Raw genomic sequence first — 18525 nt, forward strand, 5'->3', positions numbered from 1 at the left:
TGTATATCTATCTAGTTTGTGTATCTTTATTATCGGTTTGCTATCGCAGGGAGAAAGTTTGCCTTAGTCTAGATTTACGACCGTACGACGCATACAGAATACGTTTTGAACTCTGTTCTTTCGTTCAAATTCTATGATTTTACCTTTACTTGTAAATACTTGGAAATAAAAGTGAAGATAAAATCGTGTTTTATTAAATTGTAACTATTCTAAAAATATTACTCCTAATGTCTTTCGATTTTATGAGCTTGCCAATCTTTTATCTCTAATTAAGTACATTTGTATTGATTAAAGTTATGTCAAGACATTTAAATATGATTTTAACATATTGCACGCTACCTTCCCTGTTTAAAGAGCAAGTGTTCGCAACTTCTTTGCCTTATGGATATTTAATAAAAAAATCTCTTACTAAACGTTTAATATTTATTTACCTTTAATTTAATAACAAATAATTAAAAGTTTAATGATGAAAATATATTAAAAATATAAAATAAAACAAACATAATTAATACTTTTGGCATGTAATATTTTTCAAAATCCGATTCTATCAGTATTTGCCAATAAGCATACATAAATCGAGCTACGCTAAAATCAATAATAAACGTCTCGAATGCTTAAATTCCGCAGAATCGGCGTACAATGTGTTAATATCAAATGCGTACAGAAAACGAACAGAACAGTAGAATTAAATTCTGTACTCTCGAATAAGTTTTGGAATTACAAAATGACATCTTGAAAACTTACCATTAGCTCCTTAGGATTAACGAATTCCAGAGCATGCCGTTTAATAGCGTGGAATGCCGCGTTGGGTGCATATCCGGGATGATGCGGGGTCGGGGGCGTAGATGTGGAGACTTCGGTTTTACCCGTCGCTGTCAATTGTTTCCTCCTCATCGACATTGTCTACGAAGGTAAAAAGTTGCGAATATAAAACCCACGGTATCGAGCATCTATCCGATAATTTCCCTCAAGATCAATAAAAGCTCAACGAGAGTGAAATGCAAGATTACTTACGTCCGCGTTGCAGTGCCTATCGTAGAGATGCGTCATTAACGAGAACTTGCGTCTCTTGAGAGCATCACAGCTCGCCCACAGACACAGTATTTCCTCGCCACCAGTCGGACAGTGGGCTTCGCAAACGTGAAGATAGACTTCGTGCGGTGTTTTAAATTGTCTAAAATTATTTAAGAGATAGTTTTCGTCAATTCGCAATGTCTCATAAACATAAAATATTTCGATAACTTCCATGAAATCGATTGATAAAATTGTAAATTCCGAAAATTTATCTTTGAACGTACCTAAGACAGCCCCGCCACTCACACAGGTAAGCGTTAGGATCGATTTTAATCGTGATGGTTTTGCTCTCCTGCAATGGCTGTGGCGTCTGGTGTTGCTGTTGCTGCTGGCTTGTGGAGGGTTTCGACTCCGGCTCGGTGGAGGTTGACGAACTCACCGTTTTCACGACCTTAGTGACGGGTGACGGTTTGACGGCGGACACACCGTGAGTAGCCGCCGCTTGATGCGGAGTTGTGGGCCTAGTCGGCGGCGGTGTGGACGCCGGAGTAGGCGTCACCACCCTGGACGGCACGCTGGTGGATACCGGTGTTTGCTGGGCCATCGCCGGGATCGTGACGGTCACCGTGTTCGAGTTGGTCTGCGCCACCGAGCTGTTGACTATAATGGAGGCCTGCGGAATAGTGGCGGATGTGGGTACGAGGGGCGGCGGGATATTGCCGAGCGCCGGGCTCTGCAAAATCGGACGAGGAACCTGCGTCACGACCACCTGCTGCCCCTGCGGCGTCACTGCCACCATCTTCTGCGGGGTCGGTTGCGCGGCGGCCTGCGGTTGCAGTATGATAATTGTCTTAGTAGCAGTCCCCTGTTGCTGCGTCGTCTGCGCTACGAGAACGGTTTGCGCTTGTCCCTGTACTAGAGCCGTCTGTGGCTGTGCTAATACGTAGTTCTGACCAGGTACACCGCCCGACACCACGTATTGCAGCTGCCCGCCCGCGCTCTGTTGTAGAAGCACCTGCGGTTGAGGCGGAGGCGGCCTGCCCTTCACCGTCGTGGTGGGAATAATTACTTGGTTGCTCGTCGGGATCGCCTGCTGCACGACTATTTGCCTAGGCGTTGTCACTATGAGTTGTTGCTGCTGTTGCTGCGGTTGCGGCTGCGACACCTGATTGATGCTTGCGATCTGATTGATGAATATGTGAGGCTCTTCCTTGATGTGTATAGTCGGTGGTTCTTCTTTCATGATAATTGACGTTGGTTCCGTCTTTACATGAAGAGGAGGAGGAAGGGAAGCTGGAGTCGCCGTTGCCACCGCCACTGTTGCTGTCGCTGCCATTGGTACCGTAGCTGTTGCTGCCATAGCTACTGCCGCCGTCGCTGTCGCTGTCGTCGTAGCCTTCGCCGTCGCCGTCACCGCCACTGTCATCGGTGCTGTTGCCATCGCTGACGCTTCATCCTTTATCGTATCCTTATTAACGTTCACTTGCTCTTCCAAGTCCATCTCGTCTTCTATGCAGTCCGCTGCCAAAGCGGCATAGAGATTCGCCGCGGTGGAGGAAACAGTCGCTTTCTCGCTGTCCTTGTCGTCGTCCTGCTCCTCGGATTTTATACTCGATACCGTGGATTCCGCCGTGGTCGAGTCGACCGCTGGATCGGGGGACATCGTGCCGTTGGAATACTTCGGCTTCTTAATATCCAGCTCGTCTGATTCGCTGGCCGATCTCTTGATTCCTCGCGGCGCCTCGATCAGGGTATCCTCGGACACTTCGTTCTGTATAACATTGCCGCTCTCTACCTCGGGTTTTATCTTCAGTTCGGTGGGAGATTCTTTTAATACCTTCTTGATGTGATTCTCCACCAGATCCATCTCTTTCTCGTTAATAGAGTTCTTACTGAGCACGCCGTTCAAAATCGGCTCCTTATCGACCTTTCTCTCGAGCAGGTCCACCAGCATCATGCTCTGTAGCGGCTTGTCCTTCGAACCCACGCTCGACGAGTCCTTGGACGAGCCGTCCTCCTGCGCGTCGATGTCCGTGTTGTTGCTCGCCGGCGCGCCGTTAAGTAGGATACCTTCGAAACTCGTTGGCATGTTCTCCTCCTCGACCCTGAAGGAACAATCCCTGCTACCGCCGATACCGCTGCTGGACGCCAAAGAGTTGTTGGTGGAATCCGAATCCTCGCCGATGGAAGTGCACGTCATGCGTTGATTTGTCTTGTTCGGTGTAGCGGTGGCGACATTAACCGTTGTTGTCAAGGGCGGACGACAGACCTTCGCCGGTGAGGAAGATATGTGATTTTCAGTCGAGTTCACCACCGTGGTCGTGGACGTGATAATTTGGTTAGCATTGTCGTTATCGTTTACTTCAGTCTGAAACATACGAGATGCTCGATATACAACAAGGTATCATACATGCAAAGCCTCGCCAAGTTGCGAATTGGTAAAAACGACGTACCTTCTCGCAGTTATTAGTCACAATAAACTTGGCCCCGTTGAGCCTTTGTATCTTTTTGGCAGGAATGGGTGTGATTGCCGGTTTCTGCTTAGCGTTGACGGGAGTCTTTGGAAGTATCGTGGCCGGGGTGGCCGCGGGTGCAGCGGGCTGCATCACACCCGTCATCTGTTGCTGCAGTAACCTCTGTTGTTGTTGACGTTGGGCAACCTAGCGAATGTTCGTGATAATATTAACCGGGGAAACATAAATCAATACTTCCAAGTTTTTCCCCGCAATCGTATCACTTCTCGCGCGCTCATCGATTTTATTATACTTGTAACGGAATAAATGTCAAAAGAACAATCGAATTCATCAATCGAAAACCATGCTGTTGTTAGTACTTGATGTTACGAGTACTCTCATTTAAACTTCAAAATAACACTGTTAAATATCGCTAATATCTCCTTCATATCGTAATAGATTCGCCAAGAAGGGAGGGAGAAAGGATAATTTCTGGTCTCTGAATTCATATTTTAAAAGAACAAGGAAGTACATAACAAAGTCTGATTACATCAACCAACACTACATCATAAGCAGACATTTTGACAAGTAGTAGTAAAAAAAAAAACATAAATGCATATATTTATTATACTTCTGCATAGATAGCATACCGTGATAATTTACTTAAAAAATTTACTAAAAAATAGAAGCAAAAGTATCTCGGTGAGAGATTCTGTAATATTCCTATAATAGATAATAAATAAAGTTGCTAAAAAGTTGAAATTTATCTTGAGTATAACAAGATAATTGTAATTTACGCACGCATGTGATTAACTCAAATTACGCTGTCTACCACATATGTGATTAACTTTCTCATTACATATTCATATAACGTCATTAAAACATCAAGAAAACAAGATTCTCGAAATTTTGATTTGGTACTTTCTGAACGAAAAGAGAAGAACCCAAAAAGAAAAAAAAACTATACTTGTTAATATACAACAATGATACCTGGTTGCTGGTTATTAGCTGGTTGGCACTGATGCTGGATGCGATGCTAGCAGTAGTGTTTGTTACGCAGGCAGTAGGGGTAGACACACAAGTCGCAGCAGCACTGGGCATGCAGTCGCTGCTGACTGTTACCTTAGTAGCCAATAGGCTTTTTATTATGGAACTCGACGTAGTGCCACTTCGATTGTCTTCCTTAGCAACTACCTGGAGACATTGTAACTGTTGCTGCGGCTGCGGCTGCTGCTGTTGCTGCTGCGGCGTTTGGGAGCCGCTCGCTAGCAACGCTTGGCTCAGATGCGGATGCGACACTGATACCTAATCGACAAGGAGGCAACATACAAATTTCAACCACCACAGCGAATCATAGCTTCGGAAAGTATAGTTTAAGCGTTTACGTGAACACATGCTGCGATATATCTCGTATATTATAGCGTGGCTATTGTTTACGTAGTCGGAAGAAGCGTTTTGACAAGCGTAAATCACAGACAATACATGGATTCCTTGGAAATAATTCTGGCCGATATCTTTCCAAGACCGCAGCGATGATTGCGAATAGAAAGTATAAAGTATTTCATCCTACGTAAAATTTTTATATAATAGTAGATTCAGCAAATAATCTGAGATCTTTCGCAAGGAAAAAAAAACTGAAATGAATGTTGCTCTTACAGTTACTCTACTTATCTATACGTCTACGGTACTCGGCGATCACAGAGCCAAGTCGAGGATTCACGAGGCATGCAAAGGGAACTCTCTCACCCGTATGTTACAAGGAAGTAGCTCTAGCTCGTGTTAAAAGGGGAAAAACCAATAGTAAGAATAGCGTTATGAAGTTACAACACAACGTGAAAGTGAGAACCAAGGTCATAAACGAGAATGGCATAGAGAATGGTATAGAGAGAGAGTTAGGATTCGGACCCACCTGACTTTTAGAATCAACCTTGGTCACTGGATTTTGGGACTGGCTCGAGGTGTTGTTGGACGGGGGTTTCGGCGGTGCGGACAATTGGGCCTTGAGGATGGGAGACGCGGGGGTGGAGGTCGTTTGCGTCCCGGACGACGCGGCGGGACTATCGACCTGAGGAGCGGCCGTGCTATCGGGTGCGGGACTTATATTCTTGACTGTACGCTGTTGAACGGGAAGCACCTTTACTGGAGTAGTGTTGACCGCCGGAATCGGGAGTGTATTAGTCGCGACAGCAGCGGTAGTTTGGCTCGGATAAGTGATCGGCGCGGGTGTGGCCCGTACACGGATGCCTTCGTAATACTGGGTGCCGGTATTTTCGCCCTTCAATGGATTCGGCCCCACGATATTGCCGAAAACGGATCTGCGCAAACAGTGTACAGCGTGTATTAAAAACATACGTATATTATGTGACACAACAAATATCGCGGCGATGATTTATGTCTCTCATGAGATAATCACCTGACGCATCTGGGAAAATGCAGTGGTGCTATCACGCCTCGTCTACCGATTTTCGTGCAGCAGCCGAGGTACTTTTTATACAACTCCTCCTGTTCGATGCGTATACCGGGTGCGAGTTCAAACGTCGCTTTTACCCAACCTAGAGCGAACTGTTCATTCTCTTGAATGATTTGCTGATGCGCGGTTTGTTGTTGGATCGCATTAGCTGTCTCCACCGCTTCTACGTAAACAAGAAACAAAAATGCTGGTAAATAAAAGAACTATCTGCAATTCCTAACAAAAGGCGAAGAAAGATTTCGATCACGTACTGTGTGTTGTCGACTTGGTCGAGGTCGCGGCGGGAGTCGTCGGTCGAGAAGACGCTGGACTGGCAGGTGCCGGGGTTGCAGTGATCGTAGCCGGCGTAGACGGAGTGGACGCGGACGCAGTCGTTGTGGCTGGTGTGGTAGGGGTGACAGGGACAGCGGTTTGCCCGGTGGTGTTCTGCTGCGCCGCTGCTGTGGACACCGTCTCGACCACTCGCATGAGAATACAAGCCTTCGGGCCGTAACTCTGCGCCTCCACGGTGACGAGAGCGACCAGCGTGTCAATGGCACCGCGTACCCGCGCGACGCTCGTGCATGGTCTCTCACCCAGTGACGTTAAAGCGTACAGACATTCCAGAGTATACACTAAGAGGGCTACGTCACTCATAGCTAGAAATCTACAAGCAAACACGAAGAAGTCTCGCGTTACAACGACGCAATGCATTGAAAATACTCGTGATTATGTAAATTTTCATGAAATTATTAAATATTATAATTATTTGTGCGACAGTTTTCTTGTTTCAAATTAAAACACAAAACTTTAGATACAAAACTTTGTTTTTAATGATATATCTTTTATACATATGATTCGAGTGACTTTATATGAAAAACTGTCGCAAGACGTTTACCCAAATATTAAGTACAATACTTTTCATTTGACTACTATATTTTACATTTTTCAATTAACGGGAATTTGTACAGTTAATCAGTTTCTGTCAAGCAACAGCCAAAACGAAGAGACATATTTATATACACACTTACCTGCAGATGAGTTCATAAACATTATCTGCCAGACCAAATGTGACAATTTCTTCGTTACTGTCTTGCTGGCTGATCTTGTTGAGCACCTCCAGGCAGGATATAACGATAAACCTGTCCTGGGACTCGATCCCCTTGGCCACGCACGTTAAGACGACGTCTGTTATCCTCTCCCCGGCCTCCTTTAAAATAACTTCGTTCGCAATGTTCCCTAGTATGTCGAAGCCGAGCTGATGCAGATTGCTCCACCTCGCTCTCACGCACAGCAGCACGAATCGCAGGAAACACCGGTTCCTGCCTAATATCGTCGCGTTCTCCGGCGTAAAGCTGAGGTTTCGTAGGATCGACGCGATTTGCAGCACGCGTTGCCCATACGGATCCTGCGTGCCTAACGTTCGACCGACGCAAAACAGATCCTTGTCCTCCTCCTCGAATTTGATGGAATTCTGGTTCTGGTCTTTCAAGTTCTCGTCCGAGTGCAAGACAAGCGAATCTAGCCGTGGGCAATCTGGAGGTACCTGTAATTCATACGACGAACGGTGTTCAGAGGCTTCGAAAACCAGAAAAAGAGATCGATGAAGTTTCTTAGAGAGTTCATATATGTAAAGATATGTATATTTTCTCACCACTTCGACGTCAATCGGCGGCATCGGTTCCTCGTTCTCCGTCGTCAACGCAGCAAGGTCCTGCTTGCTCTGCTTCTCCTTCTCGAGAGTCTTCCGTCTAGAGAAGGTCGGCAGACTGCTGGGTGGCTTTTTCATGAAGGTCCTCTCGTTCGTGAGGTCTATCACATCCTGGGAATCGAGCACGTCCGACCAGAAGGAATTAATAGAGTAGTTACGAACACGTGAGTACACCTCGATGAAGAGTTGTCGCGTGCCAGGCGAGTCGAAAACGCCCGCGTGCGCCAGGAGGATGTTCACCAGACGGGGATACTTGTCGAGCCGCAGGGTGTGCTTGCCCTCGTTCGACAGGAGGGTGCAGACATTGATGGCGAAGTCCTGCTCGTTCGGCAGCGGCGACAGGAGCGACAGCGCGAGCTTGTCATAATTCGAGGACTTGTAAAGATCCGCCGAGAGTCCGTTGTAATCGCGCAGAGATTCTGAAAGCAAAGGTGAAAAAATGGAGTTAGTATTCTATGCAGAGGAATTAATTTTATCGTAACTAATAACTCTACTTATTCGCGCGTCGTTTATAAAGCCAATCACTCCCCGAGAGACAGATTCTACGTGGGAGAGAAAAAAAAGGAATACTCTTCTCTTAAGTAACTTTGTAAGTCCAATTTTCCTCTAATTCTATAAAAGTTCTCTGAAAATTCTTATAAAGAGATTTCTTAAATAAAAACGTGTTCGATGCCTTAGAAAATTACGTGTGTGAACATGATACGCAGTAAAACTTAGACAATTAAAAGTATCAGCTGATTGTGATTATGACAATTACGCCAACGATCTTCGGAACGTAAGAAAAAAATCAGGATATTCCGTGATGCGTGACATTACGTTAGCTGGTTTTTCCTATGATCACTGTAATATAATATTAGTGGATATCGTAGGATTATCTTGGAGAGTAGATGCGAAGGTCGTGCAAACGTTTATCCACGTCGTGTTCACGTCAAAATCTGCCGACGGTTTTTAAGCGTGCACCGTACAATACATTTGCCGCGACCGTTCAATTAAAATAATTGAAATACACAGTTATTATCCCGCTGGCTAATTAAAATAATTAAAATCCGCTGCGTTTTTCAGAATGCACGTTTTGTCTCTCGCGGAGTCACGTGCGATTCGAATATATGCTTCATATACATATTCGTTTAAATACCTTCCGGCAACTGCATTGCAAACGTACATATCTGACGGGAAATATTGTAAAAAATATGTAAAGCAAGATATAACATACAATATTAAAAGAAACAAAAGTGCCTTTTCTTGTAAAAAGACGTCGATCTTTTTCAACGTAAAACGTAACTTTTGCAAGATTTGCTTTATTCCTCATAGTTAACACATGTGAATTGACAAAACTATTTTTGTAGAAAAAAATTTGCAGCAAAAAAAAGTAAAAAAAAATGAAAGTGACAGGGCAGTTCCGCGCTTTCAATATTGAGCGGATTTGCTCGACGCCCTGGGTTGTTCTTTCCTTCCCTTTTTTCCCCTCGAAACTAACGAAACCAGTTAATGACTCGGTCGTATCTTATCGGCGAGTCGTTACGTTGGGACGCGGGTTTTTTTGCGGGTGTTTCTGTTCCAAGCGCGGTGATTAAAATATCCGTTTCCCCGCGGGCACGGCGTTTCGCCGTTGCGCGAACGGGCGCGTATATCTCTCTGGCAATCGTCGTTGTCGGAATTGTCACGCGGCCAATCCGATCCTGTCGCGCTTGACGATGGCTCATTGAGGCAGGTCATGGCTGGTTGATGCAACAAGAAAGCGGAGCTATGCATCGCGATACCGACGATCACGCACCGGATAACGTTCCGAGCCGTATACGACAAGTAGCCCCTCCCTTCCTCTCGTCTCTGTGAAATCTCGGCGCTTTTTCGAATTTCAGAATTATAATTGGCAGAATTCTGGCTACTTTCCCAAAAGAGTTTCCCGAGAGTTTCCGATATATATATAGGTTTCAAAGAGAGCGATTGAAAGCGTTAGGAAATAAGGATCCAAAGAGATGCGGAGTGCCTCCTTCACGTTTCCGTTGTACAGAAATTACTCGTAACTCATTTATTTCCATTAGGATCAATTTGAACCATGATACTTGTCGATCCTTTGAGATGCTGCTGCCCAGGACTCTCAAGGGGACGCCGGATTTTTAAAAATAAACTTGTAGCACAATTCAAGTATATAGAACTCTTTGTGGGGAAGAGTCAGAACATGAAATTAAAATGTAGAAAATAGGTTGTTAACTTTAGAAATCTATCTCTTTCCATTCGCGTTGTTTTATTATCTAGAAAGAGAAAGATTGTAAGTAATGTTCGAACAAGTAGAATTGTTGGTTCGAATAAAATTAATTTTTCGTTATTAATCCCTCAAATGGTTACATCTTGAATTTTACATATTTTTAAATGTATATGATAAAAAATATATATGATATAAATATCTGCTGAAATATGTTTAAAAAATATATAGAATAATAATTAAAGGCGGAAGGCCAGGTCGATAGGGATTGATTTATCGGCCATCGTCGGGGTGTGCGAAACGCTTATCTGAGAAGCGGCGATATCTCCGGGCCGCGATATCGGGAAGAGACAACTGATCCAGCGTCCGATTTCCATATAGCGACTGGTTTATTACGCCCGATGACGATCGTCTCGTCATTTTATTACCGCCGGACACGATCGCCGGCTTTAACGACGAGTAGCCGAGGACCGATGTTGAGGAAGATAGAAATCACTCATCTATTAACGTTTCATGTTGCACGTCACGGACAATTATAACCGTGCGCACCGATAAGGTGATCGACTCCATTCCTGATGCACCACAAGTAGGTTGTGCTCTCGGTCAAGGCTAACTTTCTACGAATGGCCGATACGTCCCACCAGCAGCGCGGGACATGTGCTCGCTGGTGAAACATCGTGAAACTATTCCGATGCCCAATTCTGATTTTCTCCAGGGAATTACGGGAATTTCTATAACGAGCGCAAGAACGACGCTCCACATAATTCATCGTTCGTTGAAGTGCGCGCGCGAAATTTTCCGCCTGCAAACTTCTTCGTAACTGTCTGACCGTCGAAAATAGAAGGCCAGGAATAAACGACAACCGCTCGTGTTTGTTCGTCACACGATTTACACGGCCTCCCTTATCTTGGATAATTCTTTTTAGGATTTTGGGATCAGGGATAAATCGTCTGTTTTATTTATATATTTATCTATTAGCTTTGACGCTGATGAGATAAAAATATTCCCTTTAAGGATCGCGCGCGTCTCTTTGAAGAACACGAAAATATGCGGAGCAAATATTTATGAGCGACAGAGTATCTCTACCTTCTACCTTTTGAAAACAGAAGCTCGCACGATCGGGCACGACAATCGATTTTTTTTTTTTAGATGTTAATTACCCGCGCCCGTATAATGACTCGGGAAGCGAATTAGTTTCCTTCGCCCGGGCGGAACTTCAGCGAGGAGCAACGAGAATTCCGAACGCGAGCGGTATATATACGGGTTGTGTGTATGTACACGGCGCAACGTTATCGCGGATCGCAGTAATCTTTTCAGCCGCAAAACCGCGATCAATATCGCGTCCCAGGAGAAGTGTCGAGTTTCGCCGGAAACGGGGAGGGACACACAAACCGGGAACCGGTAAGCACGATGGCAGGACGATGAAAGGAGGAGAAACACGGAAAGGGGGAGGGGGGGGGGCGAAGGCAGAGAAAGGAGAGGAGGTTTCCAAAGGAGCCAGGGGCTCGTTAATAAAATCATGGCTCGTCAACGATGCTGCGAAGTGGCGAGTATCGATTTCAAGTTGAACACCTTGTTTCCGTGGCGTAATAAAGGGAGTGTTGTGCTTTTACGTAAGCGCGAGGAACAAAAGAGACAGCCTCATCGCATGAAAACGCATTATTTTTCTCTTCCCACCCTCGTGCCTCCGGCGTATTCTATAATAATAATTTATAAATATTTTATACGGTGATTTTCTCACCGTTGTATATATAACCGTTGGATAAAAGTCTTTTTTCCAGCTTGTAAATTATACCACCACCTCAGGCGTAAACATTTTCCGAGTTGCTGCTATTTTTTGCCGTCAATGTATCTATGTAGACAGGAATTTATTCGAGCAATACGTGCTTCGGACATCAGTCGGTTTTATATTAAAAATGAACCGGCGTCTCTCTCTCTCTTACGCGAAAACGCTGAAATTTACGTCTATCTTGATAGACCAAAACGCGATTGATTCGCATTGACGGCGTGCGCTTACAAGCGAACGTTAACGGAGCTATTTGTAGCCCGCCGTTATGATAAAAGCAATATGCGGTCGACGCACTGTCATCCCAGCGACACTGGTGTTTCCCAGCGTTTCAATCAATCCAGTTCTGCCGTCAGTATCAAACGGCTCTATGATTAAACACCGATAAATAAGGGATATAACGCGGCGCGCAGAGGCCTCCCCCGATCGATTCCCACTTGTCGACCAACCATCGGGAGGCCGAGCGTTAACCGAGGTGTTACCACCGGCACGCACCGTCGCGTTCGCGCCAATTAACAATTCCGAAAATTCGAACAATTAGAAACTTGGAAAGAGACGACATTTATAGAAACGGGTGAATCCCGTATGCGGAGCACGAGCCGTTCCCCCCAAGATAATTGGACGCTCCTTAAATATGTCCGTAAGCCGGAACAATTTTCGATGCGGAATATCCGCGGGGGACGAGGGGGTAGGGGATAGAACGCGGTCCCCGCGCGTTAATTGGTGTCGCAGTCCGCTGACAAACGCGCTCGTAACGAGACGAACGCGCGACGGTGCGGTGGAACGCGTCGATGGCACGCGGTGTGGCCGCCTGGCCTCCCTCCCACCCCCGGTGCCCTCCGCAGACGTCGTCGCGTCAATCGTCGCGACACCTGTGCCCGCGACCACAGGTGGATCCACTCGGAGATCAGGGATCGTCTCGAACTCTGATGACTTTTATTTATACGTATGCTCTGGCTTGTGCTCGTTAAATTGACAAAAATTATTTTGGCAACGTAATCAGAGCTGATACTATTTTCAGCTTTAATATCAAATTAATACGTTTCTCTCCTTCTTTGCTGTTGACTTTTAAACGCGACATTTACAACCGTTTCTTTTCACTTCGGATTTGCAAATGTATCGCATCATCTTATATGCACGGGAAAAATAACGTATTAACAACATTAGTTTAATCGAAAACAATCTCGTTAATTCAATAATGAAGAGGTATTAATAAAACAAATAACATTTTATTGAGACCATAGCTCAAGTAGCGTGTTTCGTTAATGCTATTATTAAATTAATAAGATTGCTTTTAATTAACAAAATTATTTGCAGTATCTCCTTTAAAAAAGTGCTCCGTTATTTTAACAATCCTGCATTATTTTGTATCTCGTTAATACTATTTGAATCATTATAGGTGAAATCGAACTATATGGCTCCAGGGGTATGTTGCTCATGTGACCGTGCTATTTTTTTAGTAGAGCTTGGTGCTATTTTTTTATTCACTGTTCCTCTCAAGATAAATACCAAAAAATAGCACAGTCACACGAGCAACATACCCCTGGAGCTATATAGCTCCGGTCTCCCCTACACTACGTATTCTGTATGCTTTTAGTTGTTCAGGGCATATCAGGATAAATCTCATGATTTCTATGACAGTCTAATCTCCTTGATGCCGAAATTTCGCGGTAACATCTGCAGATTGGCGGTAACGACGCCGAGAGCTCGGTATTCAAAAGAGTACAAAGAGGAGTCAACAGTTTCTTCCTTTCTAAATGGCCATCCCTAATCTAGCAGACGACGAAGCGCGCACACATATATACACACCGAGCACAGCCGGGTTCGCGGGTGGGCTCTCTCTCTCTCTCTCGCTGGAATCGCGGCGGAACATCACGCAAGCGCGGCATTATGCCGGGACGATCAAGAACCGACGGAACACTTATCCCCGCAAACGCTTATTGATTGTGACGCGCGCCCCGTAGTGTCTCTCGCTCTCTCCCGCCATCTCTTTCTCCCTCCCGCGCCCTTTCATCCCTCCCGTCGACGCTTCTTCACCGTCACGCTTCTCGTGGCACGCACGTGACGGGAGACACCGTCAATCTTGGTGGTTAATTAAGATTTTAATCTAGATTTCGCGAAATCGCGCGCGCGACTCCTCTCGTTTTATCGTCCCCTTAACCGAGAACGATGATCCCTCGCGGGTAAAAGGACGGAAATTTAATTTAAAGAAATGCGAGATATGCGTATAAACGCGAATATACGCGCGTGTCACGCGATTCTCGACACGTTCGAGCGATGGTTGCGTGTATCTCGCAGAAGAGACAGAAACTTTACGGTGTGTGCGTCCATTGAGTTCTCCTCGATTAGCATCAAAGAGTGCGTACATACATCAATTCCTTGCCACTTACATTCTTCCCGGGATTCCCGGATAAATTAATAAATGCGCGATGTTGCGCAATATCTCAACAGAAAATAAATAGAATCTAAGTAAGCGAATAAGTACGAATCGCTGACTCAGAATGTATCACGAAGTGACACATTGATCGTCAAACATCGTCCTCCATCGCGATGACTAACACCGATCAAGAATGACAGCTTGAAATGACTTGCATTTTCAGACCAGAGTTTTTTAATTGACGCGTCGATATATACGTCTCGATAATTACGCGGAGGATGACACTTTTGGGAAGATTGACATGCCAAAAAAGAGCGTCAGTTTTCTCGACTTCAAAGATTACGATAAAAAGCACGCGCGCATCATCGCGCGATCTAACGCGCGCGTCGACGGAACGGACGCGTATGATTAGGCGGACGATCAGCGGCATCAATGCGACAGGGGGTGAATCGGAATGGGATACAGGAATAGCTTCCCGTTCGGGGCGCCTTTACTGCCCCAGTTCCGGCTGCTTCGCGCGGGGGAGGCGCAGTAACGGGGGAGGGGGCGTAAACGGGGCGCCGCGCCGGGACGCGACTTGCGCGCGGGAGCTCGCGGGGGTGTCGAGGTCGTCGTCGCCGCCGCCGCCGCCGCAACCGTCGCGCGCGACTAAGACCCCGACGAGCAAATTAACAATCGTTACGTACACGTAGATATCGGTAAGCGTCATTTTCACACCCCCTCTCGACAAGCGAGAGAGCCTCACGCGCCCCCGGGCGCTGCTGCGCGCTGGTAACGCTTTCCATCCCCCCTTCTCCTTCTACCCCCGCGTCCCACTTTCCCCGTCGTCCATCCGGCGGGTAACCCCAGAGCTTCTGTGCGGGCGGCATCGCGAGCGAGGCTACACCGCATGCAGCGTGTGCGCATGTGCGCCGAGTATAGACCCGCGCGTTCCGCCAGTCGACGGGCGAAACGCACCGGCGGCTCACATATATGCGGCTCTGCTCTATATATGTATACGGGCTGTCTCGGAAAAAACCGTGCACATCCCCCTGACGATTCTCGGGAATCGGTCTTTCCCTTGGTGGGAAAGAGACATCGGAGCACTGATATCTTTCTCGAGATGCAAACGAGCGAGAAAGAGGGGTTTCTCGCGAGATATCCGAATCTCGAAGAGCCATCAGACGACGAAACTAAACCCTCCAGCTAATCGAGAAATCTTAATCTAAACATGTGTTTATAGATTATAGAATATTATAGGATTTTAATATATTCAAAGGGAATCTAATAAATTATTACTTTTTTCCAAAGAGGAAAAGTGACTCGAAGCCGGCGAAAGGGACGCAGAACATCGGGCTGTCAGACACATTTAGGACACCCTGTATGGATGTTTGTCATTATTATAGCCCATTAAATTATCTTGCACACGCCGCTCGCGCGACCCCTCCCACGGCCTCCCCCCTCGACCCCACGGTGCACACGAATGCACTCGCGGCTCCCAGCCGGGCCGCGGACTCGCATGTGCGCCCTGCTCCGCTATCTATCTCCCTATATCCCTCTCCGGCTCGATAGCCCGCCACCGCTGTGCTGCTCTCCGAGCGGTAGCACGTCAATAACCCGTTGCCGCCTTGGCCGCAGCAGAGCGCGCGTATACGTGTGTATAACGTGCGTCTCGCGCGAAGACGGCGCGAGGGCACGATGGAAGGGAGGGATGTCCCGATTTAATTTATCTCCCCCATGCAGAGCGTCACGATCGGCAATCCCGTGATATCCAGACGTTGATCGGAAAAATCCTTCAGTCGATTCTCATATATAACGTTGGAAATTTATCTATACATTAATAGTGGATCTAGACGTTGAATTTACCGTTGTCAAATCACAGCTCTCTTTTACGGTACATTTGCAAACGAGCACGGTCGTGCGAAATTCAGACATTTCTCGTGATAAATGAAAATGGGTTCGAGAGGAAAAATCCGCGGTGGGAGCTCGCAAAGGGACTCGAAACGCGCGATATTTTTTACGCCCAGCGCTGCAGGGATGATGCGGAACGGACGAAAAATTCTGACAGCCGGAAATTGCTAACGTAGCGAATTATTGAACCGTGACTCGCACGTATGTACAAACAGAGAAAAAAGTAGAGGCAGAGTGAGAGACAGAGAGAGAAAGGGAGAGAACGCTGCGCGCGCGACGCGACGCGACGATGAAAGAGCGACGAGGAGGAAAACAATGGAAAATGCATTCGAAAGTCGCCCAGCCGTGCGTACGTGTACGCGAAATGTATCGAGACGTGCGCACCCGGCATAAATTGGCAAACGCGATTTATCGAAACTGCGGACGCGTTCGGCGGATTCATATATTTCGCGACAAACGCAATAAAAGGACGATATACTGCGTTCCGCTCGGATATACGCGGGATGATCTATTATCGAGGGAGAATTTCTTTGATGTAAAATTTCTACAAGTTTCAGGCAACGAGGCGTTCAGCTTCAGCACCATGAATCACAACTCACCTGCGATGTTGTGCTGATGATGGTTGTAAGTGAGAGGAACGGAGTGCAGTGCTCTGGCCGACCATTTCCGGTGCCTGGAATCCTCATCGTCGTCGTCGGCCTGTTGACCGTCCTCGCCTAGGAAGTGGACTTTCTCGTACCTGTCCAGATACCTGGAACGCACGGCATCAAGGTGCTTTAGTGTTCACGCAAGTCTAGAAGACTGCATTTTAAAGTCGATTTTGATATTAAATATAAATAGACACATAATCGTAATTCTATTTTTTTATGACACTTAAAAATTAATCCTTTTCAAAGCTCAACAGACGATGCGAACGAAAACAAGGTGTTGATCGATTGCTTCTTCTAATTTAGAAACTGCGATACAAATAGGATAGTATTGTATTGTCGGAAGATTATGTCGCACGAGAAATGAATTGAGCAGATAGTCTCGGTGCGAAAACCAGCTAGATCAACTGGGTTCGACGGATTAACCGCAGCAGCTGAGAATTCACCTCGACTTCTCTTGGCTCGTCGGAATCAATCGGCGCTTCCGGAGAACCGGTCGACCCGCGGCGATATCAACACGTGGCGCGAAGTTCCATCTGGAGAACGCACAACTCAGAACGGCGCGAAGGCCGATGAAAGAAGCTCTTCGAAGCGACCGAGAGACCGACCGACCGACCGACCGACCGACCAGCGGCCGTCGAAAGTGCGACGAACTCGCGCGATGCTTGCGAACAGGGTAGATGCAAGAGATAACGTGAGAGAGAAAGAGAGAGAAAGAGAGAGAGGGGGGGGAGAGTCATGAGACGTCGAACGGGGGGGGGGGAGAGAGAGAGGACATTGAGTCGTGGGTGGGCGAAAGAAAGTAGTGGGGGTAGGTGTAGCGGATCCATTCATGCAACCAACGTACAGCGCGGAAGGTGCAGGCAGCGGAGAGCAAGCAGTCCAGAGCCTGATTGGCCGTTGGCGGGTGCGGACTACTGAACACTACTCCGACTACTGCAGCAGCGGCGTGCTTCTGCTGCTTGCTGCCTGCTGCTGTTGCACGCGTGTGCGGCGTACAGCAACGTGACGTTGACTATTAACGCGAAATAGCAGGCCGCGGGGATGTCTGGCCGGAGGCACGTGGTGCGAAAGGACCTGCTTCTCTCGAGGGAGGGTGAGCCCTCGATCAATGATCGCAGGGCAGGTCGAACGAAAGATGCTTAACGCCAATCTTGGTTGAATAAAAAAAAATATAATGAACAAACTCTTTTTCTCTCTCTTTGCTGCACGTATCATTCGCGTTGTAATCGAAATGAGCAGCGATTACCTAATCCGGCTGATGGCGCAACTAAGCGCTTTACTGTACGGTATGACGATATGCTCCGAGATACAAGAAGAGATGACAAACATTGATATATACTAATACACAGGAGTACGGCGGGACAAGATATTTTGCGCGTATTTAAATTTAGAGCAGACAGTTCCGGCTAGGAATCCCGGAGCTTCAAAAGTCGTTCTTTATACCCTTTTATCAGTTTAATGTCACGGTTGATATCGGAAGATAATGTTATATCATCGAAAATATGTTAAGAGCTTCCAGTTAAAATCAATAAGGAGACAAGTTTGCAAGAAGATAATAAGTACACTTATTACGGACCATTGAACCCTTTCACCGCGACAGAGTCGGCAATATGCTATCGCCGTACGGGGCAAATCACGAGTATACACTTTAGTACGAACAAAGTCTATATCTATTACTTTTTGTATTATGATGTAATTTTTTTCTGTTCAAGTTAATTTAATCCGATAAACAACAATTAATAGCGTAGAACATATTTGAAATTAAGATAACACGTCTATAGAAGTGTTTAAAAAATAATAATATTGACTAATAATTAATAATAATAATTACATATAACTATATATAATTCCCGAGGCTCCTCTCTACTTCCACATACAGTTGATAGAAATAAAATGTAGTACATGACATATAATTATATACATATAATCACACGTTACTTATTACATTTTATTTGTACCAACTGTACGTGGAAGTGGTCTCGATGGACAGCC

At 46.2% G+C, this 18525-nt stretch overlaps 1 protein-coding gene across 6 annotated transcripts in view; it reads right to left on the minus strand.

Annotated features, from left to right (window-relative positions):
* The window catches only part of Bap170 (Brahma associated protein 170kD), a 47811-nt gene that overhangs the window by 3694 nt on the left and 25592 nt on the right, over positions 1 to 18525 (minus strand). For 3 of the 6 annotated variants that reach the window (XM_071788657.1, XM_071788655.1, XM_071788656.1), the window contains exons 4-14: positions 16483 to 16634; positions 7571 to 8046; positions 6948 to 7462; positions 6189 to 6583; positions 5881 to 6100; positions 5377 to 5782; positions 4458 to 4772; positions 3468 to 3674; positions 1299 to 3382; positions 1015 to 1174; positions 745 to 903 (exon numbers count right to left, since the gene is read on the minus strand). In XM_071788657.1, the coding sequence (XP_071644758.1) occupies positions 745 to 903; positions 1015 to 1174; positions 1299 to 3382; positions 3468 to 3674; positions 4458 to 4772; positions 5377 to 5782; positions 5881 to 6100; positions 6189 to 6583; positions 6948 to 7462; positions 7571 to 8046; positions 16483 to 16634 (5089 nt within the window). The remainder of the gene's footprint in view (positions 1 to 744; positions 904 to 1014; positions 1175 to 1298; positions 3383 to 3467; positions 3675 to 4457; positions 4773 to 5376; positions 5783 to 5880; positions 6101 to 6188; positions 6584 to 6947; positions 7463 to 7570; positions 8047 to 16482; positions 16635 to 18525) is intronic. The other 3 variants (XM_071788658.1, XM_071788659.1, XM_071788660.1) reach the window with 3 other exon arrangements.

The sequence above is a fragment of the Temnothorax longispinosus genome, chromosome 9 (assembly GCF_030848805.1).
Source record: "Temnothorax longispinosus isolate EJ_2023e chromosome 9, Tlon_JGU_v1, whole genome shotgun sequence".
Lineage (NCBI taxonomy): Eukaryota > Metazoa > Arthropoda > Insecta > Hymenoptera > Formicidae > Temnothorax > Temnothorax longispinosus.